The following is a 24,299-nucleotide window of genomic DNA, read 5'->3' on the forward strand; positions in this document are numbered from 1 at the left end:
GTGTAAAAAAAACGGCCCTGAGTAGGAAGACGACGAGGGGTCTAATTTGGACCATTCAGCCAACAAGACTTGATCACACGATCGAACGGTGAATGTTCCACCAAGTCTCACATAAACCACTCCAGCACCCAACTGAACGTGTCCTCTTCTGAAACTAAATGAACTTTTTAAAGGAGGCCAGGGGTCCCATAACAGGGACCCGGTTTTTTATTGGCCCCTTTACCCTAAGATGACGAGGGGTCTAATTTGGACCATTCAACCAACAAGACTTGATCACACGATCGAACGATGAATGTTCCACCAAGTCTCACATAAACCACTCCAACACCCAACTGAACTTGTCCCTCTTCTGAAACTAAATGAACTTTTTAAAGGGGGCGAGGGGTCCCAAAACAGGGACCCGGTTTTTTATTGGCCCCTTTACCCTAGAAGCCCTGCTGATCTTGCGATAACCCCTTCTTGGTTGGGTCAAGCTATAGTTCAGGAAAAGAATGCACGAGCGCACTTCTCTAATCAGCGAGTTTGTTTTTTGCAGTATCTTAACGCCCAAGCTAGCTTTCTCTGAGCGACTCTGCAGGTGCGACCAAGGGTGAGCCCGTTTTCCTCTTACCCCTGCTACAGCGCCCCGTTTTCCTCGTGCGACTCGGCCCTTACCTTCAGTTCCACGTTACGTGACAGCTATGGAGCCTTGGACACCTGACTGGTCGCAAGCTGCCCACTCTATGGGAGTAAGAAGCCACCCCTTTTCTTTCTGATTTTGGGCTCCCTCGCCATCTGTTTTTGATTTTTATTCCTTGCAGACCACCATCATGGCCGTCCAATACGACAAAGGGGTCATTATGGGAGCAGATTCACGCACTAGCACTGGTAAAAATCAAGGCTCATTTATTCTTCACAAGTCTATACTCACTGTAGTTAAGTGCTCACCAGAAATGCATACACATCCTTGTTAACATGCTAAAGAAGTGCCTGTCTATGCTTAAATTAGCAACATGTTTGGATCACCTGCCCATAAGAAATGCATATGCATTTTTGCGAGCCGAATACTGTCTTAGCAGCAAGTTTGGCTTACTTCAAGGTAGCTGGTAATGAATAAATCTATTTTGTAGTTAAATGCGCCCACATTTGAGCTGTTAGTTAAGGGAATATTCTGGATGCGTGTTAGGGGAATGACATTGTGCATTGTAAACAAAAATACTCCTTGAGCCATCCTAGAATATTTACTCCTTACCTTTTGGAATGGAAACTTCTGATGTATCACATTGGATAGGTGACTAAGAGCATCTAGAGGGAGTATTTGACCATCTGGAACTAGCAATCTTGATGTGTTACAGAATGGGGGAGAATGAGCATCGCTAAGGATTTGTAATGTAAGTCTGTAAGTAACAGACAAACTTAGGAGCATTTTTGGTGCTCCCATTACCCATTTTGTGACACACATGGACAGGAATGTGTCATGGTCTAAATAGATTTTGGTCTAGCTAAGTATTGCACGCTAAGGATTAGACACATGAATGAAGATGGATTCTCAAAAATCTTGTAGTTGGTGTCTAAGAAAGCAAGTTGCTTTTTGGGAAAGCAGGTGCTTTTCTACGAAGAAGTTTAGGCAAGCATTGGATGTGTGCATGAGATTGCATTTGTAAGGTGCAGCGGAAGTGAATGTTGATATTGCTCAAGATGGGTGCTCCGAACTGGGCTCAAGGGTTCCTTTTACTTATGAAAGGGAGAGCCTTCCGTTCCTTTTAGAGAGTGTGCAGTGATCACAAACAAAGTGAATGCTATTGTGAATGATGGTGTGTGTGAGAGAGAGAGAGAGAGAGAGAGAGAGAGAGAGAGTACGATACTAGACGGTTCTCAAACCCTCCTCCAAGGGTCCCCCTCTCTATGGCGAGAGAGGTCTATGCTATAGATCGCACAAATTTGTACAATGGTCTAGATGCAATTGACTTGCCGACAATGTCAATGACAATGATGACGACGACGAGGAGGGGTTGAAAACTGAAAACGTTGATTTGCTACTGGATACTGACACTGTGTCGGCGAGGATGTCGATGGCGACGACTCGATGACGATGCGTTGAAAACGCAGATGCTGAAATCTGAAATCAGCGGGCTGAAACTGAAAACGTTCATTGATCCGACGGTACGGTGAGGATCTGCTGTGGGTAGGCAAGATTTGCAAAGCTAAGGGTTGGATCTGCAATGGCTAAGGGCTGAATACTGAAAACGTTGGGCTATGTGGTTGGATCTGGGTGCCCATGACTGAAAATGCCAGGGGGAATCTGCAACTCAAAAAAGCTGGTAGATCTGGAACTCCAAAACGCTAGTTGATCTAGATGGCTGAAAACGCTAAGGCTTTTCGCCGGTCTTGCTGAGAAGGTGCACTGCAAGTTGTCGGAGCTTCTTCTGTTGCCTCTTCTGCCTGTAGTGAGCGTCCCTCCCTTTGCTTGTATACTTGGATAGGGCTGGGTCGAGCAGTCTCCCCAATAGCCCCACGACCTTGGAAAAATGTCATAATAATTTAATAAATAAATAAAATGCTTGGAACTAACTGCCCCCAAATTGTTATGGAATTTGGGTGTACTGCTTGGCCAATGCATATGCTGGGTGGTACTGGGTCGATATGCAACTACTCTAAGTGCCTGGACATGCATGGCCTGCGCACATGCTCACAAAGGTGCCATAACACTTCCTAGGCTAACCTGGATCCTAGACTTGAGATAGCTTGTCCAGTTAGATGTGCACGTGACATCCCCTTCTTTTTAAAGTGAGGAGCTGCATGGCTTCCTTGTAGGTTGCCAACAACTCTGGATAATTCTGAAAAATTCTTCACCGATCCACAGTGCCTTGTGGGTTCTCGATCCCTGAACTTTAAAAAGTACTGTCGCACTTGCTTCTTTGAACCATGGCGAAACCGAGGCAACAAGACTTACTCCGGTTCCATGACTTCCGCTTCATCTATGATTTTTGGTTCATCTTTTTCGGAAATGTTCTTTGGAGGTGTACCCTGAAACACTTTTAACCAGGAAACATGAAAAACGTAGTGCATTGACCATGAGTTAGGCAATTGCAATTTCATAGAAACCTCATTGATCTTTTTAATGACAGGAAATGGACCATACGTTTTGAAAGACAACTTAGGACACTTCTTTTCGACTTGCTTAAGACGTTGCTTCATGATTCTTAAATAGACCCAATCCCCTTCCTTGATAGTAACATCCTGACGATGCTTCTTAGCCTGTTGTGAGTGAGACTTGTGAGCCTTGCTTAGCCGAAGCTTTACATGCTCAGAAATCTCATCTGATGACTGACTTTCAGCATTGGCATCTTATAAGGAGTCCTACCAATGGTAGAGAAATAAGAGTCATTCAAAATTGCTTGGACCAATGGGAGATAGAGCTTTCGATGAGATTGTTGATCATGCACATATGACTTCAAAACATCAAAAGCCAACTGATTGTAAATTTTTGTTTGACCATCCGACTGTGGATGAAAAGCGGATGAAAAATTTAACTTTGTGCCAAAATTTTCAAAGAAAGCTCGCCAAAAATTTGATTTGAACGTAACATCCCTATTTGAAACGATTGACTTTGGCAAACCACAGAGGGGGTACCAATGCTTAATGAACAACCGAGCTACATCTTGTGCAGTGACTGTGGCCTTAGAAAGAATCAAATGCAAAATTTCTGAAACGGTCAACAATTGTCAAACATTGAGTGTTCCTTGAATGCAAACTAGGTGGAAGGTTAGTCACAAAATCTATAGAAATGTGTGAAAAGGCTCATCGGGAATAGGCAACGATAGCAAGAGGCCTTGCTGCTTACCCCAAGGGTGTGACATAACAAAACACATCTTTTCGCAGTTTAGGCCAATAAAAGAATCTTTTTGTTTTTTCCAAAGTGGTGTTCATTCTCCTGTGCCCTCCCGTGAGAGAGTCATGAGCATCGTGCAATATGACTGTCCAGAGAGAGGGCAACACACATAGATGGTGACGTAAATATAACAAACCTTCACGAATAAGATAGTTGTTGGGCCCTTGGAAAGCAAGAGCCTGCAACCATTGCTTACCAAGGGTACTGATTCTTTATGCTGTTGATAGAGACATCCTGAATAGAAACTATGAATCTTGACTCAAGAGCCAAGATCTTTGCGACTTAATGCATCTGCAACAGGGTTAGCTTTACGAGGCACATAATCAAACCACCAAATTGCTCAAAAAATTGTGGCCACTGTGCTTGGTGATCACTCCAATGTGCACTAGGCCTAGGCTGGAGCCACTTGAGGGCTTGATGATCTGTGCGAATTGTGAACACTCTTACCATACAGAAAATGCTTCCAATGCTTGAGAGAGTGAATAACAGACAGAAGTTCTTTGTCATAAACATAATAATTCTTTTCAGCACTATTTAACTTTCGACTGAGAAATGCAATGGGGCGACCATGCTACTGAAGCACAACTCTTATGGCGACATTGTTCGTATCTGCCATACCTCAAAAGGGGTTGTCCCAAGAGGCAAGAATGAGACACGACGCTTTTGTCACCGCAACCTTGAGAGCCGAAAAAGCCTCAATGGCTGCCTCGGGCAAAACAACGCGCTGTCGACGAGTTTTCACCCCTTAGAAAACATCTGTCATGGATGCGGCAATGCATACAAAATTCGCTATGTGCGAACTATATGCTTGACATAAACCAAGAAAAGAGCGCACATCATATGCAGTTTTGGGCAAATCCCAATTACGAACCTGTTCCACCTTTGCGGGATCAAGCTTGACACCTTTTGCAGAAATGATATAACCCAAATAAGTAACTTAAGTGAGAAAAAACTCAGATTTCTTAGTTGCAATGTACAACTGACACTCACCCAAACGGGCTAAAACCCTTTCAACATCCTTTTTATGTTGTTTCCACTTTGCAGAGAAAATAGGAATATCATCAAGAAAGATAAACACACATGCCGATCATATCGCGAAAACGGCCTACCATGAGACGGTTGAATGTACCCACGGCACCTATCAATCCAAAGGGCATAACCACATACTTCCATTGCCCTCGCTCTGTGCGAAAGGCAGTCTTGTAGATATTGGTTTTGAATACCTTAACCTAATGGTATCCACTTTTGAGATCAACCTTGTACTTACACTAGGGCGTATGAATCCTCTGGCCACCAACTCCGTGAGTTGTCGCTCTAATTCTTCTTCTTGGGTCTTGTTCAAACGGTAGGGAGCCTTACTGATTGGCTGTGCCCCCTCCGTGAGCTCGATGCGATGGTCCTCCGGGTGGAAGATCATCTTGCAAAAAGAGGTGCTCATACTTGGTAAACAACCCCGAATACCTATCTAGAGCCTTGAGGTTCCGAGTAATGGGAGAGGCATAGATGAATGTCGCTTGTGCTCCTCTTCGTAATTCACGCTTCGCATGCACATGAGAAATGAGAGGTAAAGAATGCAGACCTCCTCACCACGAATGAACATGGGAGAGTCACTTTTGGCATTTAGAGTGAGCGTATTGTTTGCCCAATCAATGAGAGGGTTATGCCACGAAACCATCTAATGCCCAAAATCATATCACATCCAGAGAGAGGAGACACAACAAACTTTCTATGGAAGGAAGCTTTCTTAACAGTGAATAACACATCAAGGCACTCGTGTAATGAGAGTCCATATAGGGAGCGAAGCCCGAAACCTCGAGAGTTGTCGTCTGCCTAATCTCCAGGCGGGCTCTCTCTACAAGAGAGTCACCAATCACATCATGCATACTGCCTGGATCAAACAATATGACAACATTTAAAGAGAGACTCATCAATGTGTGTGTCAGAGACATGTGCAGAATCAGATCGGTTCACTAAAGTGCTTGTGGTAGCTGTTGGTGCTTTGGGTTCTTTAGGTGGTGCTGTTTAAGGACATGCCTTCTTTATATGATCCTTGAGCACAGTTCGGAGCACTCATCTTGAGCAATATCAACATTCACTTCCTCTGCATCACCTTCCTTTGTATAAATGATTTGTTCTTCTGGCGTTATGTATCCTCCTATAATTCCTTGTGCAACTTTTTCATATGGGGTTAGCTTAGGTTTAGCAGGTGTTTTAGCTTTACCCTTAGATTCATTTTGAGAGTTTTTTGCCGAAGGAGAGTTACCATTCTTACCGTTCTTATCGTTCTGTGGATTCTGAGGAGTCTGAGAGGTACTGTGTGAGAAGACTTGTTCTCCTTAGGCTTTCCTTTGTTATGCTTCATCTATTGTGCGAGAGCAATCGCTACCGCCTTGTTGAGATCTATGGGGTCGAGGACTTCGACATCGAACTTGATATACTCGTCTAACCCGAAAAGGACTGCCTCTTTGTGCTCATCATCCGATTTGCGAAATTGGGTGCCGAGCTGCAAAACATGGTTAGAGAAAGAAATAACTGACGTACCATTTTGCTTGAGATTGTTTTCAACCACGCCAAGTACTGAGGTGGCATAAACCGCGCCTTGAGCTTGTCTTGGAAGTCGGCCCAATTGAAAGAAAGGGCCACGCCTTCCTCGGCTTCCTCTAGATGCGCGGCCAACTGTGCCTCTTGCCATGCGTGATACCAATTAATGGCATCACCGGCAAGATACATGGATGCCGTCAAAACTTTGCTATTCCCTGTTTTCTTGGTTGTCGCAAAGTAAGCATTAAATTGGTGCAACCAAGAATAAATAACATTAGCATCCATCTTACCGTCATACTTACTGAACGTCAGCTTCTCAGTGATTGGATTGTTGGAGTCGCATCTCTACTTGTGCTACCTGATGAACCGTCCACATCCTTGATTGGCTCAGATTTCGAGGTGAGTACCTGTAAGACCAACTCTTGCATGCGTTGGTCTCTTTGCTCTTGACGCTGTAATTCCAAAGCCGCTCGCCTTTCTTCGGCTGCTATGCATTGAGCTTCGCGCGCTTGCTCGCTTTGAAGCTCCATAACTGCCTTTCTTTCTTCGCGGTCGCGATCCATGGTGGTGTGTTGCACCTCTTGTTGTAGCATCATGTCCATCATTGACTTGACCAAAGCATCCATAGGATTTGGTGCAATTCGTGGCGTAGATGGGGATGGGGGAAGGATCGGGGAACAATCCTCCTAGTGTAGAAACTTCTTTTTCTCCAACTCCACTCTCATCACCTTCACGCAAAGTATCCATTCCGCTTTGGGTGATGACCATACAGTGATCTTGGGTACTTGGGTTCTTGAGGTTCTTGGGTTCTTTAGGTTCTTGAGTTCTTGAGGTTCTTGGGTTCTTAGCTTGCAATCGGTGTTTGAGAAGGCTTTTCTCTTACCCGAGCTTGACTCTTTCTTTCGGGCGCACCCCTTGGTGGCCTTGCGCTCACACCAAAGTTGCTTTTTCCCACCTCACGTCGATTGGCCGGCCGCTAAGTGCATGGTCCGCTATCAATGAGTGAAAAGAGGAACAAGGAGAGGCTGGACAAGCCCTTTTCTCTTGGGTTACCTGTCACTCTTCAAAAACACGATTAGGAATCGACACGCCCAAGTGGACTTGGGTTACGTGCGACCGCAACAAGCAAAAAAATTTATGTGGTTCTTTCCTTGAGTGATACAAAACACTGCCAAAAAGCTCTGAGACCAATGTAAGGTGCAGCGGAAGTGAATGTAGATTTTTTTTCAAGATGAGTGCTCCGAACTGTGCTCAAGGGTTCCTTTTACTTACGAGAGGGAGAGCCTTTCCTTCCTTTTAGAGAGAGAGTGCAATGATCACAAACAAAGTGGATGCTACTGTGAATGAAGGTGGAGAGAGAGAGAGAGAGAGAGAGAGAGAGAGAGAGAGAGAGAGAGAGAGAAGAATACGACACCAGATGGTTCTCAAACCCTCCTCCAAGGCCTTCCTCTCTATGGCAAGAGAGGTCTATGCTGTAGATTGCACAAATTTGGTACAATGGTCTAGATGCAATGGACTTGCCGACGGACGACGACGAGGACGGGCTGAAAACTGAAAATGCTAGGGGTGAAATGTTGAAATCTGGGAAACAGTAGGCGAGATCTACGAAGCTAAGGGTTGGATCTGCAATGGCTAAGGGCTGAATACTTGAAAACGTGGGGCTGTGTGGCTGGATCGGGCTGCCGATGACTGAAAACGCTAGGGGGAATCTGCAACTCAAAAACGTTGGCTGATCTGGAACTCCAAAACGCTTGATCTGGATGGCTGAAAACGCTTTTCTGCCGGTCTTACTGAGAAGGTGCATTGCAAGTTGCTTGAGCTTCTTCTTCTGCCTCTTCTGCTTGTAGTGAGCGTCCCCTCCTTTGCTTATATACCTGGACAAGGCTGGGTCGAGCAGTCTCCCCAACAGCCCCACGACCTTGGAAAAATGGCATAATAATTTAATAAATAAATAAAATGCCAAACTGTTGTGGAATTTGGATGTACTGCTTGGCCAATGCATATGCTGGGTGGTACGGGGTTGTGCAATCAGAGGATATGCATCTACTCTTAAGTGCCTGCAATATGCACGGCCTGCGCACATGCTCACAAAGGTGCCAGAACACTTCCTAGGCTAACCTGAGCCCTAGACCTGAGATAGCTTGTCCACATGTACATAGGGTTAGATGTGCACGTGACAGCATCTGGGGATGCTTGGGTAGATTACATTTTAGAAATCTTTTAAAGAGTTTTACAAGGTATTAAAAGAGTCTCTTTGTAGTAGGCAGCCCTTGCTTGAAAGAGGGGAGTGCAAAAATTGGGCGTCCCCTTTTCTAAAGGAAGTCCTCATAAAAAGATCGACCCTCCCCCCCTCCCCCCCTCCCGCCCCAAAATTTTTGGCGCCCTTGGTTGTCCCCTATTTTTGCAAAAAAAAGCACAAGGCAGGCTGCCCCCATCTGTAAAAGCAGCCCTTTCCCCTCTCTTCCCTCTTAGTTTTTTAGGCACCCTAGTGGGAGATTGAAGTTTCGCTAAAGTTCTGTCGCGAGAAGTCAAATTCTTCGCAAAGTGCGTGGCACAGGTGATCTTTCCTTGTTAGTTTTTCTTCTTTGGTTGAAACCGGAAGTCACGTGACAAGGCGTTGGCTGCATGCCTCTATTGCCATAGCTATTAGGATCATGCCTGTTTCAATTGCCCCAACTAGCTTTAAAACTTGTGAGGATACCAACCATGGCTTGGAAAATAGAACCACCACCAAAACAACAAGGATGTGAAGAATGTGGAGGAATGGTTGGTGGATGATCAACCATTATCACAAAGTGATGACATGGCATTTTCATATCGGCCCGGATGAGGAGAGGTGGTTTCTAGTGTGGACAAGCCCGAATTAAAGTACCAAGAGTGGAGCCTTGGGATGTGTGATTTTGGCGCAATGCAGTGTGTTTTGCGGAAAGCCGTACGGCTTGTTGACATGGCCACTTTTTGGCTTTGAAATCGACCTTGTGGACTTTTTGGGCACCTACTTTTAGCTTGCAAAGCTTTTGAGGCTCTCTGTTTTTAGCTGTCAGGTGCAATGGAATTGAAGATCTAGGTTTTACACTTCCACAAATCTTTACTTCTTTTGTTGGGTTAATGATGGGTCGTTTTACTTTCTTCGAAAAGAGGGAATGAGAGAGAGAGAGAGAGAGAGAGAGAGAGAGAGAGAGAGAGAGAGAGAGAGTCCTGATGGGGTCCCAACCAACCTTCTCAAGGGTCCACCACACCATTGCCGATGTGGTATTTGCTTTAGATTGCATAAATGGAATGTACACACATGCAATACCTCAAATGGAGACTCTATTGACTTGAATGGTGAATGTCGCCACGGTAACTCCTCAAGACGAGGCACCTCCGGGGCTGATTTGATGCACCTTTGGATCCGTCTCGATGTGGGATTGTTGATGGCCACCAAGGGGTAGACCTAGGGCTAATTTGCGCTCCCGATGTGAGAGGAATGAAGGGCTGAAAGCTGGCTGCAAAAATGTAGATCTGAAGCGTAAAACGCAACAGATCTCTCGTGTAAAGTAGGGATGAAAACGCAGATCTCGATGATGCCGATGATGGACAATAATGGAGCGCTCGATGATGGACAACAATGGAGCACTTGATGATGGTAAGGAAATGGTTGAGGGGAGGCTCTATGGGTTACCGAAGTACCGGATAGCAACGAAGATGCTAGCAATGGCAGATCCCGCACCCTTCCGACGACGGAATGGCTGGAAACTGAAAATGCTAGGGCTTATAAGGGGAGGGCAGCACTAGGGCTGATTTGGTGATGGCACTCAAAGACGCTGAAGCTGAAAGGTGCTGCTGAAAATGCCAGGCTGATGTGGAGCAAAATGCCAACGTTCTCTGCTCCTCCTCCTAGCGCTAGTCCAGTCTGAGATAAAACGCTAGGCTAAGTGCTCCCTTTATAGGGTTGAATTGTGGGTTATAAATCTGCTAAGGGCTAGATAGGGCAAGCTATCCACCTGACCCAACAAATAAATCGTAAAAATGATTTATTAATTAGTTTTGCTAGAGCTAAGTTTCAAGTGAAACTATCGCACATCTGCCCACCCGGGAATCCAATCTACGCGGGGAATGGCTTATTGGATTCCTCTAACCTAAAACTATATGCATGTCATGCCAGATGGCCACCGTGGTGTAATAACATATGTCAAAACGCGTGTACAAACCATTTATGCCAGAGGGTTCGATGTACGTGACACATCCAACCCTATGTGTCCGTGGACAAGCTACAACATGACAAGGGTTCAGTCAGTCCAGTCAGTCTAGCTTAGGAAGTGTTCTGGCACTTTTGTGAGTCTGTTCACAGACCGTGCATGCCCAAGCACTTAGAGTAGATGCATATCCTCCGGTTGCACACAACATGATCATAAGCATTTCCATAAGAATCCATCAGAATCCTTCCGGGGAATTTTCCAGTGCATTTTAACCTATTTTCCCTATTTTTGACATTTTTCACTTATTTATTAAGTGACTTTTGTTGGGAACTGAGTAGGGCAAATTGGGTAAGATAATATATAAGCAAACCTAGGCTAGTACTATTTGGCAGAAGAGCAAGGAGAACATAGGCCACAGGCAGCAGGTTCCCACTCTCTCTCAAGCAAGACCCTTTCCCTCTTGGTGACGTTTTTCCTCCAAGCAAGACCCTCAGTACCCTAGCGTTTTTAGCAATAGCATCATCGCCATAGACTCCAACACCATAGCGTTTTCAACATCAGCCTCTTCGTCAGAAAACCAGTGTTTTCAGCCTCAAAAACCCAGCGTTTTCAGCTTCAGAAACCCAACGTTTTCAGCTTTAGAAAACCAGCGTTTTCAGCCTCAGAAAATCAGCGCAAATTCGGCGACAAGAAGCGTCCCAAGCATTCAGTTTTCAGCCATAGTCTCGTCCTCGTCGTCCACATCGACATAGCCCCACTTAGATTTGCATCAGCATCTTGTACCAGATTGTGCAATCAATAGTAGACCACTCACCATCGAGAGTTTGGGTCCTTGGAGGAGGGTTTTACATGGTCTTTGGTGTCGTATTCTCTTCTTTCTCTATCTCTCAGTTTCATGCACTTCCATTCACAGTGTCCATTCACTTTGTTTGTGTCCATTGCACTCTCTCGTTAAGAACGGAAGGCTCTCCCTTCCATAAGAACAAAGGAACCTTGAGCACAGTTCGGAGCACTCATCTTGAGCAAAGTTCAACATTCATTCCGCTGCACCTTACATTGGTATCAGAGCTTTGGTAGTGTTTTGTATCACTCAAGGAAAGAACCACAAGAACCACATAATTCTTTTTTGATGTTGAGGTCGCACGTACCCATGTTCGCTTGGGAGTGTCGATTCCTAATCGTGTTTTTGAAGAGTGACAGGAAACCCAAGAAAGAAGGGCTTGTCCAGCCTCCCCTTGTGCCTCTTTTCACTCATTGAGAGTGGACCGTGCACTAGCGGCCGGCCAATCGACATCAGGTGGGAAAGAACAACCTTGGTGTGAGCGCGAGGCCGCCAAGGGGTGTGCCCGTGGAAAAGAGCAGAACTTGGGTGAAGAGAAGATCCTTCTCTAACACAGATTGCAAGCAAAAGAAGAACCTCAAGACCCTCAAGAACTCAAGACCCTCAAGAACTCAAGAACCCCAAGAACCAAGACCCGCAAGAACCCAAGTTCCTCGTGAACTTAAGAACCCAAGACCACAAGAACCTACGACTTCAATGGATGGTCATCACTCGAAGCGGAATGGATACTTCGCTTGGAAGTGATGAGCAAAGAGGCGAAGAAGAATTTTCCCCACCAGGAGGTTTTTCCGACCCTCCCCCTTCCCCATCTACGTCAAGGATTGCACTAACTCCTATAAAGGAGTTGGAGCAGATGTTTATGGACAGGAAGTTCGAACGCGAAGCAAGAAGAGTAGAAAGAATGGCAGAATTTGATCGCAGACACGCAGAAAGAAAAGCAGAAAGAGAAGCAAAAAGAAAGACAGCCATAGAGCGTGAGCATGAGGAAGCGCGACACATGCAAGAGCTGTTGCGACTCTTTTCTCAAGTGCAGGCAGAAATGCAAGAGATTCGGGAAAAGGAGACTCTCTTAGTTTCTTCTTCTCCAAAGCGTTATACACAAGATTTACATGATGATTTGAATGACAAGCGTGATAATTTGCATGATGATCAAGATGTGATTTCTCACATGCATGCTGATTTGCATGATCAAGATGTGATTTCTCACAAGCATGATGATTTGCCAGATAAAGATGCTGTGATTGTTCACAAGGATGATGTGTTAGTTGATACTTTTTCTAGTGAAGCTAACCCCATTGTAGATTCGATCAATCACGAAGAACCGATCTTGGCTCTCGAGCTTAGGTCCCAAGAACCCTCTTAGGAAGAAGCGATCTTGGCGCTCGAGCCTAGGTCTCAAGAACCCCCACAAGAAGTACTATGTGTTCATATGATTAGTCAGCACGCATTGTACGAGTGTTTCATTCGTGATGCTTTCCTGTATTTTCGTCGCTGTCCTTATGTGATCCCTTTTCCTAAGCATGACATATTGTACGTTGAGCACGATTCACTCATGAATGAGCACGGATGTATGTGGATTGTTCATGAAAAGCTGAAAAGTATGCATTCAAGGAAGTCACATTCCATGTCTCTTCCTTGGCATGACACATTTGTAGAAAGAGCACAAGAAAGAATGAGCACCAAGCATGGGCATTTTGGTTGTGAATTGCCACAGTCGATTGATTTAGATCAGTAGAGAAAGATTCGATCTCATTGTTTGCGTGAAAGGTTTGGCATTCCGACGATTTGTTCATCTACATTGCATGCACAGTTTTTTAGGAAGACGAGATTTTTTAATCACCTTACATGGAATAGGTATGTTCATGTTTTTGTGTTGGAAGTGGTTTTAGGAATTTTCAGCCTTGGAGATTCTTGAAGAAGGTGGACCTACGTCCATAGACGAAGTTGAAGCAAGGAAGGAGACTCAGAAGATTTTGTCGCTTTCGGCGCGGCCCAAAGAAGCAAGCGTTGCAGACCTTTATGAAGTTCACGTACTGCACGACCCACACATCAGAGTGGGCCAGCGAAGAGTCCCTTCTAGGATTTCGAATGCTATTGGCGATCTCCCTCGACGCCATACAGTTCGGTACCAGTACCTCACTTTGAGAAGGAGGGGATGTCACGTGCCACATCCAACCCTATGTGTCCGTGGACAAACTACAGCATGACAAGGGTTCAGTCAGTCTAGCTTAGGAAGTGTTCTGGCACTTTTGTGAGTCTGTTCACAGACCGTGCATGCCCAGGCACTTAGAGTAGATGCACATCCTCCGGTTGCACACAGCATGATCATAAGCATTTCCGTCAAAATCCATTAGAATCCTTCAGGGGAATTTTCCAGTGCATTTTAACCTATTTTCCCTATTTTTGACATTTTTCACTTATTTATTAAGTGACTTTTGTTGGGAACTGAGTAGGGCAAATTGGGTAAGATAATATATAAGCAAACCTAGGCTAGCAGTATTTGGTAGAAGAGCAAGAAGAACACAGGCCACAGGCAGCAGGTTCCCCCTCTCTCTCTCAAGCAAGACCCTTTCCCTCTTGGTGGCGTTTTTCCTCCAAGCAAGACCCTTAGCACCCTAGTGTTTTCAGCAATAGCATCATCGCCAAAGACTCCAGCACCATTGTGTTTTCAACATCAGCCTCTTCGTCAGAAAACCAACATTTTCAGCCTCAGAAACCCAATGTTTTCAGCCTCAGAAACCCAACGTTTTCAGCCTCAAAAAATCAGCGTTTTGCATCAACAAATTCGGCGACAAGAAGGGTCCCACGCATTCAGTTTTCAGCCATAGTCTCGTCCTCGTCGTCCACATCGTCGACATCGACATAGCCCCATTTAGATTTGCATCAGCATCTTGTACCAGATTGTGCAATCAATAGTAGACCACTCTCGCCATCGAGAGTGGGGCCCTTGGAGGAGGGTTTTACGTCGTCTCTGGTGTCGTATTCTCTTCTCTCTCTATCTCTCAGTCTCATGCACTTCCATTCACAGTGTCCATTCACTTTGTTGTGTCCATTGCACTCTCTCGTTAAGAACGAAAGGCCCTCCCTTCCATAAGAACAAAGGAACCTTGAGCACAGTTCGGAGCACTCGTCTTGAGCAAAGTTCAACATTCATTCCGCTGCACCTTACATTCGAAAACTGAAAAACCTAATCTAATGGACTTGTTCGGACATGCAGGTCCTACGAACAGACTCACAAAATTGGTACTGATCCTCCTAGGATTCTAGACACTTGTATCTAGGGATATGTGGAAAATGGCCCTGGTAGTCGCTGAAGTATGTCCACGTGGCACATAGAGCCATGTGCACGTGACAGACGAGGCTAGATGTATGGATTTTCGCAAAACGCACGCAGCCATTTGATTACGAGCTTTTGGGCTTAGAAGCTTTTAGAGCAGAGCTTTCACTTGTATGATTTTTAGGCTAATTAATTGCCATGGCCTCGCTCAAGCAGATTAGCTTGACAGCACTACAGAGAGAGGATCGTCGGACATTGTACGTTGTGAAGCATCAGTAAGAAAGAAATAAACGAAAGGGGTGCCAATGCATCTCGAAGCAGAACTCCGCAGCTTTGTGTCGACTCATCTTCTCTCTCTCTCTCTCTCTCTCTCTCCAAGTTGAGTTCATTTGTTTGCAGTTTTCTCACGAGTGTTGCTATAGATTTCTTGCTTTGAGTCTCCGACGTGGTAGCCGAGCTCAGAAGATTCTTCCTTTACGGGGGATCCGATCCGACAGAGAGGAAAGTGTTTCACCGACCCTCCGACTTCAGTAAGCATTGATCCTAGTGGAGGAGCAACATAAAGCAACGGAGATTTTAATGGGAGCCGAGCTCCTTTTGAGGAATGGGGGGAAGACCATGGTTCGTTTGTGATGGGAGATCTCGACATCGGCGAGAACTACATGCTTGTGCCAAAATGATGATAAAGTACTCCAAGGACCCAAAATACGCAAAGTATCTGAAGAAGCACCCACTTGACGAGGTTCATTCATGATGGCGAGATGCCGTCCATTCACCTCTCAACTCGGCAATGAAGCAGAAAGCAAAGCCGAGTGTAGAAAAGTAGAAATTGTACTTGCAAGAAGAGCTTGACGACGCTCTTGAGTAGAAGGTCAACAAATTGATGAAGACTGTAACGAAATGGACACCACGTGCCAATGGAAAAGAACAAACTGAACAACTTTAAGCACTTCAATTAACAGGTGAACTCAAAGAGATGCATGACACATGAGAACATGGAGTGGCGGAGTTCCACCCCAAGAGAGCATTGGCCCCAAACCCTGGAGCCCCTTTTGATATTTCTTTATATCGCTTCAACATGGTACAACTCCAATGGCTCTGCTCTGCATCTCCCGCGGGTAGACTGCTAGAGTAAGAGCCGATGGGTTAAATTTAAATGCCCTTAGCCTCTAAAAGCAGTTTACATGAAAAGCATGAAGCCTAAAAGCATGTGGGCCAAAGCGTGGAACCCAAAAGCTGTCAGCGTGCTTCACGAAAATCCGTACTGCCACGTCAGCATGTCAATGGAAATCATGGAGTGTGTTCAGTCTTGCCACGTCATCATCCGCTTGCAAATTAATATTTGTGTGTGTGTGTGGGGGTCTTGTTTTGCCTTTAGTCACTTTGTCCCCCATCGAACGAGATCCCATAAGTTGGTAAAACCTCTTTAATAAGTTGCTCCCACTGGACGAGGATCTACAAGTTGGTAAGTGTCACCAACCCGTGGCAATTCCATTTTTGTTTATTTTCTCTTTCTTTGGGGAATTTCGTTTGTTTTACCTTTTGGAAACACCCCTTTGGAAATCTAATTGCCCTGCATTGCATAGCCAGTGTGGAACTGTTCAGAGAGAGTCCAGGCCTGAGGGCTAAAGAGCACTAAGGTTGGACAAGGACTATGGTTAGCCAAAGTGGGGTCATTGGCCAGCCAAAGCGAAATCCTTTGCTACATAGGCTACATTTCAGTTCTAGGTGTGGCTGCAGTGTACAAAGAGGGTCAGATGACGTAGAAGAATGTAATGGCAGAAACTCCTAAATTTTAGGGAGTGCTATTTTTGGACGGCAAAATGTCTTCGCGTCATTGCGTGCACTTTGACATGGGGATCATTTTGTTACTCTGTGGCCAAGTCAACAGAGGCTGCAGGTGAGATATTTTTAGATTCGAGGGTCTAAAGCGGGAAAATGCACAAATGAGTGACACTTGGCACTCTGAGGCCAGTTTACTACTTAAAGAGAAGGCAAAAACGTGATTTTCAGCTGTGAGCTCGTTTTTGAGTGCTGTCACAGGTGGGAGAGCTTCAATGGAGTGTTGGCTTACCCTCGATGTACAGTGAGGTGTAGGATGTCATGACCTACACACCTCTCACTGCTCTCTTACCCCTATGGCAGTATGTTATGCCCCTCTAGTGGGCTTTTCATTTGACCAATGTATAGTTATGTGGGTTCATGCGCGATTGCCGAGGCAAGAGCCTCTTGCACAGGTACTGGATTAGCTAGCGGCTAATCCCCCGCAGGTACAGGTGATTTGGAGAGGTTTCACGTGCGAAATCTCGTCCGATTCAAAGGGCAAGTAGCCCTACAGGTGCGGGAGCTCGAGGGCTTGCTACGGATGCGACCGGCACGCGAAACGGAGCCCGAAACAGTGAATTACAGCCTGCTGTGTATTTTTGCAGGTTTAGGGTTTCGGCCCTAAACGGACCCTAATACCCCCAAGACGTTCGGGGACGCGAGGGGACTGCTGTACAGGTGATCTGGCGCATTTTCAGGGCAGAAAACAGAGAATTCAGTGTGCTGCAGATTCTCGCCAGGTTTTGCAAAGTGTCCGTATGCGTCGGGAAAGTCATCTAATGCGTGGGAATACTGACTGTGAAGGGTCCTAGTATAGTCATGTTGCCGAAATCGGGCCAGAACAGTTGAAATTCAGCCAAGGTTGTACGGGGCAGCTTGTAGGGAACCACATCTTTTATTCCCTCTGTTGAAGAATAAAGAAATACCGAAAGGGGCGCCTATTTAGGGGCCAATCTTGTGTCTGACTCGCATACAGATGCATTCTAGCATTTGTATCCCATTCCCCTCTCTTGTGTCATTATAGCACAGGTAGAATAGACGACTAATAATGGGTGAAAGCTAAATCAAGGTTTGAAGTAAAGTCTACCGCCCTTTTTGAAGTTAACAGGCCAGTTACAGTAAGACTTTTGTTGGTGTTTCTTCTTAGGGTTTAGGCCCCTCGGCCAAGATCTGCAAGTTGGCTTAGGTCTTCAGTGGCTTGACACGTCAGCAGTTTGTGACAAAGACTACAAAGCATTCTCGGAAGAAGAGCCATTCAGAGGATTATCCCGGCTACCTATGTTAGAAATCCACTTTCGAGGAAGCCAGCAAATCCAAGAAGTGTGTTCGCTTCGAGGATGACCCCAATTCTCTATCTTTGTCCTCGTCTTCAGACAACTCAAGGAGTTCTTCTTCCTCTGACTCCAACGAGGAGGAAAAGAAGGGAAAGAAGTGGAGAAAGACAAAAAAGCAAGAAAAGCAGATCCCCCCAAGAAGTCTAGAAAGCACTGCAAGCAATCTAGCAGTTCCGAGGAGGAAATAGTTAGGATACTGATTCTGGCACCTATGGGACTATCTATGGAAAGAAACGCAAACCCTTTGTGCTTCTAGCTCAATATGATTATCTCGAGAAAAGAAGGCCAAGGAGTTCAAGGATGGAGGTCAAGCAGTTAAGTTCGATACGTTTGTAGGCTTCAAGGATATCCATTTAGACCTTACATTCATACAATAGTTTGACATTGCTTTTTCGGGAGGTCATTTCTCGAAAGCCTCCCAGGTAGAAAGGCGGCGTCTTTTTTGAAAGGTAACGAACAAACATGGTGGTCTACCTTCTTGTTGCACAAAGAAGCACCTAGGATCAAATTCAAAGGAATTTCACTTCGGCATGGTTAACGGAAGAGTATGAAGAGGTTGTCACAAGACTGGCACCACGTCCCAATAGAAAAGAACAGACTGACAAACTTTTAGCACTTCAATAACAATTGAACTGAAATAGAGACGATAGAGCCACACGGAGTGGCGGAATTCCACCCAAGAGAGTATTGGCCCCAAACCTTGGCGCCCCTTTCGGTATTTCTTTATATTGTATCAACACAGTACAAGCCGGTACTCCAGACTCTGCACCTTCGCTAGGAAGCATGCCGGAGCATGAGCCCTAGCCTCATATTTAAAGGCCCTTGGCCTGAAAAGCAGTTACAATAAAAAGCCTTTAAAACTCAAAAGCTTTTGGTCCAAAAGCAAAGCCAAAAAGCTGCCAACGTAATTTACGAAAATCCGTACAGCCTGCCACATCATCATGCAAGCGCAATTTTTAAAAATCTGCCACGTTGCCCTTAGGGTTAGGGTTAGGGTTTCCAAAATTAGGGTTTCAACAATTAGGGTTTTTGGCAGAGATTAGGGTTAGGGTTTTGTGCTCTCGGGCAACCACGTCATCACTTTGTGACACTTCTTCTGTTACTCGTTCTTCTTAGGGTTTAGGCCCCTCGTCCGGCATCTATAAGTTGGCTCCATTCTTTAGGCTTTGACACGTCAGCAGTTTGTTACATCTCCCCATCTTGAAACTCTTGATATTCCGGCGTAGTAAAATTAGCTATCACACGCAGACCGTACTGACCTTCCATGGGTATCTTGATGCACTAAAATTACATACCCAGGCAATCTCATCCAATTAGGAATATTCAGTAATTGACACATCACAATGCAACACAAATGCTCACATATATATGTTACAAGACACAACAAATAGTGCCGCTGAGCACTCCCCCGAGACAAACGGTCTGCGGTATGAAGCTACTCAACGACTATCTCATCACTCCCCTCGCAAATAACCTAGAAAGGTTCGAGCCATGAGCTCAGAGGACTGTATAACCAAACGCTCCCCAAACCGCAGTCTGCATCGCTCGGAGGTTCAAGCATACAACCAAACGCTCCTCAGGCATCGGCCTGCGTCGTTCAAAGGTTTTCTAGCATACAACGAAACGCTCCCCAGGCATCAGCTTGCGTCGTTCCGAGGTTCAAACAATACCAAAACAATATTTCTCACTTCTCCACCCGGGAGTAAAAATCACCAATCAATGAAACCAGTATTGAAACCAGAGTAAAACATTTCAAATCGGCACCAAGACGGGTTTAAAACAGATAGCATCCATTTCAAACGAAGTTCAAACAATACTTTCTCAAACAATGTTCAAAAGTATCTAAGTAGAAAACAACTAGAGGGATCATTGAGGGTTTTGTTCGGACAATTGAACTTTGAGGACAACGGGCTTGCCCTTCTGCATCACGGTGATGGTTCGGTTTCGGACCTGGAGAGTTGCATCATTCTTGTCTTGCCAGGGCATGCCCAAGAGAACGTCGCAATTGCCCAACTTCATAATGTGGAAATCGGCTTTTCCATGATAATCTTGTATAGTCACTGGAAGTGCACCAATGAGCGGTACCACTTTCTGAGTTTGCCCCGTGGCTAGCTCAGCTTCAATTTCTCCACCCTCTGCATCATAATCAAAGTGCATCTGATTCAAGAATTATGGATGGATGAAGTTCTCCATAGCTCCGGGGTCAAAGAAAATAAGGGCTTTCAAGCCGTTGACTTTTGCATAAGCTTTGCATAATTCATTAAAACTCTCGAGGTGTATACCATAAATATCGGGTACTAGTCCAATAGCAGGTCTAGCCTTCTTGGCCGAAGGTGGCCGTGGGGATCTGTCTGTCGTGGGAGCAGAAGGTTGCACTGAGGACGTCGAGACTTGCTCAGGACATGTATTGAACGTATGCCCTGTTTGGAAACATTCGAAGCATCGGCTTTCTTGTAACAAGGCGTCTCGTTGACGTTGTGTCAAACAAGGCCGCTGAGGTTGGTTTTCACGGGATTCTCGAGAATTTGTTCGTTGTTGCCGGGAGTTCTGGTTAGTTGCCGGAGGTTCTTCTGTGTTAAACTCCAACTTTCCTTTCATGAGCTTGTAGCCGGCCGCGGCATGGTCCATAAGCTCTTGCATGGTAGAGACTTGCTTGGAGAGACAATATTCCTGCAATGGTGATGGTAGTCCAATGGTGTAGCGCTCGCACTGGTCCTCCAAGGGAATGAACTGCCCCACTGCCAAAATCCGGACTTCAAACATGGAAGTCATGTAACTACGTGCAAAAACTGTCTTGAAAGCTTGCCAAGTCCATGGAGCATGCGGTTGTGTCGTGATTGAACTCCACCATTGCATAGCATTATCTTTAAGAAGTCCTGCTGCTCGAGAAATCTTGGATTCTTCAGTATAGTTCCCCAAAGCATAGATGTTGTCGAATTGTTGTAGGAACTGCAATGCTTTCTTGCGATCTTTCACCTCGGGAAAAGTGAAAAATTTGACTGTCGTGCCAGCATCTTTGAAATCTTTGGGTTGGTTAGGCGCATGTCCCGGGTATGGACAATAAGGGTATCCATATGGGCTCCAAATATTGTCGCCTGGTGGCGGTGGCGGTGGAGGTGGGGGCAATGGCAGTGGCAAAGGCAGTTGCACTAGATCAGGGTCAGATGGCTGCACCATATTCCTGAAGACTCCTCCGATCGGAACAGACGGCTGAGAAGGTTGCCGATTGGAAGCTCTCGTACTTTCTGGTGCCGGAGGAGGAGGTACCACCTGGGGCATCAGAGGGGGTAACATGTAGTTCAAAAATTGTTGAAAACTTTGCAGCATCGAAAGATTTTGCTGAGGATGCCGCAAAGAATGTCGTGAAGCTTGTTGAGCAGAAACTGCAAATATCTGAATCCATGAATTTCAAGTATTGGGTTCTTAATTGGCTTATGCCCTGGTAAAGACGGGAGTGTGCTGGATGCGCGATGAAGTAAGGGTGGGAGTGGCTAAAATAAAATTCCAAAAGCTTTGTCTGCTCTTTTGTAGCACCGGTATGCTTTCAGAAAAGCACACGCCTGATGCTCTGATACCACTGTCACAAGATCGGCACCACGTCCCAATAAAAAATAATAGACTGAACAGACTTTTAGCACTTCAATAACAACTGAACTGAAAGAGAGACGACAAAGCGACACGGAGTGGCGGAATTCCACCCCAGAGAGTATTGGCCCCAAACCTTGGCGCCCCTTTCGGTATTTCTTTATATTGCATCAACACAGTACAAGCCGGTACTCCAGACTTTGCACCTTCGCTAGGAAGCATGCTAGAGAATGAGCCCTAGCCTCATATTTAAAGGCCCTCTGCTTGAAAAGCAATTACAGTAAAAAAGCCTTTAAAACTCAAAAGCTTCTGCTCCAAAAGCAAAACCAAAAAGCTGCCAGCATAATTTACGGAAATTTGTACAGCCTGCCACGTCATCATGCCAGTGCAATTTTTGGAAATCTGTCACGCTACCCTTAGGGTTAGGGTTAGGGTTTCTGCACTTTTAGGGTTAGGGTTAGGGTTTTCAGAATTAGGGTTTGTAGGTTTTAGGGTTAGGGTTTCCAGAATCAAGGTTTCAGCAATTAGGGTTTCTGGCAGAAATTAGGGTTAGGGTTTTCTGCTCTCGGGCAACCACGTCATCACTTTGTGACACTTCTTCTGTTACTTGTTCTTCTTAGGGTTTAGGCCCCTCAGCCGGCATCTGTAAGTTGGCTCTATTCTTTAGGCTTTGAGACGTCAGCAGTTTGTTACAGAGGACATTATCACGGCTTGGTATCATGTGAGGATGACAAAGGAAGACACTTTGGTTTCTTATTGTCAGAGGTTTTGGGATCAATAGCTCCTTTTGGAAGATCACCTTTAAGGAGCATGTAGAGCGTGGGCTCCAAAAGAGATTGTATTGCCTGAAGCAAAAGCAACTGGCTCAAAAGCAAATGCTCAAAATTGCCAGTGCAAAAGCAAGAATCTGTACAGCTCTGCCACGTCAGCAGCCAATGTAAAACGTGGAAACCCGTACAATCTACAACATCAGCAAGCCAAAGCAAAATATGGAATTCCGTACAGGAAGCCATGTCAACAGCTTCTACGCTTTTTTGTATGTGTGTGGGTTGCTTTACTCTAGGCCCCATCGGACGAGAACCTTAAGTTGGTTGGAACTTCTTCTGCTACTTCTGCTGCTTCTCTTAGGGTTTAGGCCCCCTGGCCGAGGTCTGTAGGTTGGCTCTGTTCTTCAGTGGCTTGACATGTTAGCAGTTTGTGACAGAAAGAGAGAGAAGACACGAGACAGGGAGTGGCGGAGTTCCACCCCAAGAGAGCACTAGCCCCAAACATTGGCGCCCCTTTCTGTATTTCTTTATATTGCTTGAACTCGGTACAACACCGGTACTCCAGACTTTGCACCTTCTCCAGGAAGCATGCTAGAGAACGAGCCCCTGGCTCATATTAAAGTCCCTTGGCCATGAAAAGCAGTTACATGAAAAGCTTCAAACTCAAAAGCATACGGTCCCAAAAGCAACCAAACTTTTTTTACAGAAGTCTGTACAGTTGCCACATCATCAGTGTAAAAGGTAGAAATCTGTATTGTATGCCATGTGGCATTGCCATCGCAAATCGCGGGCGTCCGTACAGCTGACGCTTTGTGTGTGTGTGTGTGTGTGTGTGTGTGTGGTCCCGATTTTAGTTTAATCCCTTTAGGTCACTTGGGCCGCATCGGCCAGTGTCCCATAAGCTGGTGGGAACTCTTCTTTGAAAATATGCCACTCGACAAGACTTTATAAGTTGGTAAAAACTTCTTTTATTGCTTCTTCACTTAGGGTTTAGGCCCCTCGGCCGGGATTTGCAGGTTGGCTCCGTTCTTCAATGACTTGACACATCAGCAGTTTGTGACATCCCCCCTTCTTGAAAGAAAGTAATTGTCTGCGATTACAGCATATCTGCGAAACAAACTCAAGTTAGCTCAAAAATTTTTGAGCGTCATTTCGAGGGACAATCCGAGTGTTAGTTTCTCGCTAGATCCATCCTGCACACATGACATGACACAAGTCAAACTCACACCTAGGCACACTTAGTGAGCGGACATCAGGCTCACCTCCCAGCTATAGAGCCAATACGGGCTCACCCCCAAGCCTGGGAGCCTGTAGCTAAGCGGGCTAGCCTCTGCCACAAGGGCTGGTGTCCCATACAGCCGAGCCCACACCAATACGGGTGTGCGGGGTAGAGCTGCCAAGGGCCAAGAGTCCAAGTGTGGTGATCACAGAAGATGTCTCAGAAATGAGGCTTAAGTCCTATTTATAAGACTTCATAACCAAAGGGCCATGTTCACACTGGCCGGACATAACTGCAAGCGCCCATCCTGATGTCTAGGGATGTAACACTTCCCCCCTTATTTTTAATTGCTGTAATCCTCGGTTATAAAGACGGGGAAATGTTTCCTTATCGATCTAACTGACTCCCAAGTGGCTTGGGACTCGAGACGATGCTTCCACTTGATCAAATATTCAGGATACGAAGTTTGGCGAGACTTGCAGACCCTTTGATCAAGAACCGATTCGGGTTTGAGTGGAATATAGCGAGTGGTGTCCTCTTAAGTTCGGGACTTGTTCAAGAGGAATTACCAAGTCATCCTGCCCCAGCCGTTCTTTCAGACGGCTCACATGAACACGGGATGAAGAGCAATGCCTGGAGGCAAGTCCAACTTATACGAAACCCCACTTATCTTTTTTGTGATCTGAAACGGACCACAATAACGAGAAGACAATTTTGAGCATTGGCCAGTTCAGAGTTTCGGAGTCCTTCGGTACCCTAAGGTACATCCACATGCCTTCTTGAAGGTGGAGGGATTGCAGATGCTGACTGGCATAAAAAGCGATACGATCTTGTGCCGTCTTTATGCTCGCTTTTGCGA

The 24,299-nt window shown here is 45.6% G+C and overlaps 1 protein-coding gene across 2 annotated transcripts in view; it reads left to right on the plus strand.

Annotated features, from left to right (window-relative positions):
- Positions 1–436: 436 nt before the first annotated feature.
- The window catches only part of PBA1 (N-terminal nucleophile aminohydrolases (Ntn hydrolases) superfamily protein), a 64,995-nt gene continuing 41,132 nt past the window's right edge, over positions 437–24,299 (plus strand). The window contains exons 1-3 of one of the 2 annotated variants that reach the window (XM_086527258.1): positions 437–589; positions 679–728; positions 801–867. In XM_086527258.1, the coding sequence (XP_086383384.1) occupies positions 681–728; positions 801–867 (115 nt within the window). In that variant the 5' untranslated portion in view covers positions 437–589; positions 679–680. Of the gene's footprint in view, positions 729–800; positions 868–24,299 lie in introns of both variants that reach the window. The other variant, XM_086527257.1, reaches the window with a different exon arrangement.

The sequence above is a fragment of the Adiantum capillus-veneris genome, chromosome 13 (genome assembly GCF_014529385.1).
Source record: "Adiantum capillus-veneris isolate H3 chromosome 13, ASM1452938v2, whole genome shotgun sequence".
NCBI lineage: Eukaryota > Viridiplantae > Streptophyta > Polypodiopsida > Polypodiales > Pteridaceae > Adiantum > Adiantum capillus-veneris.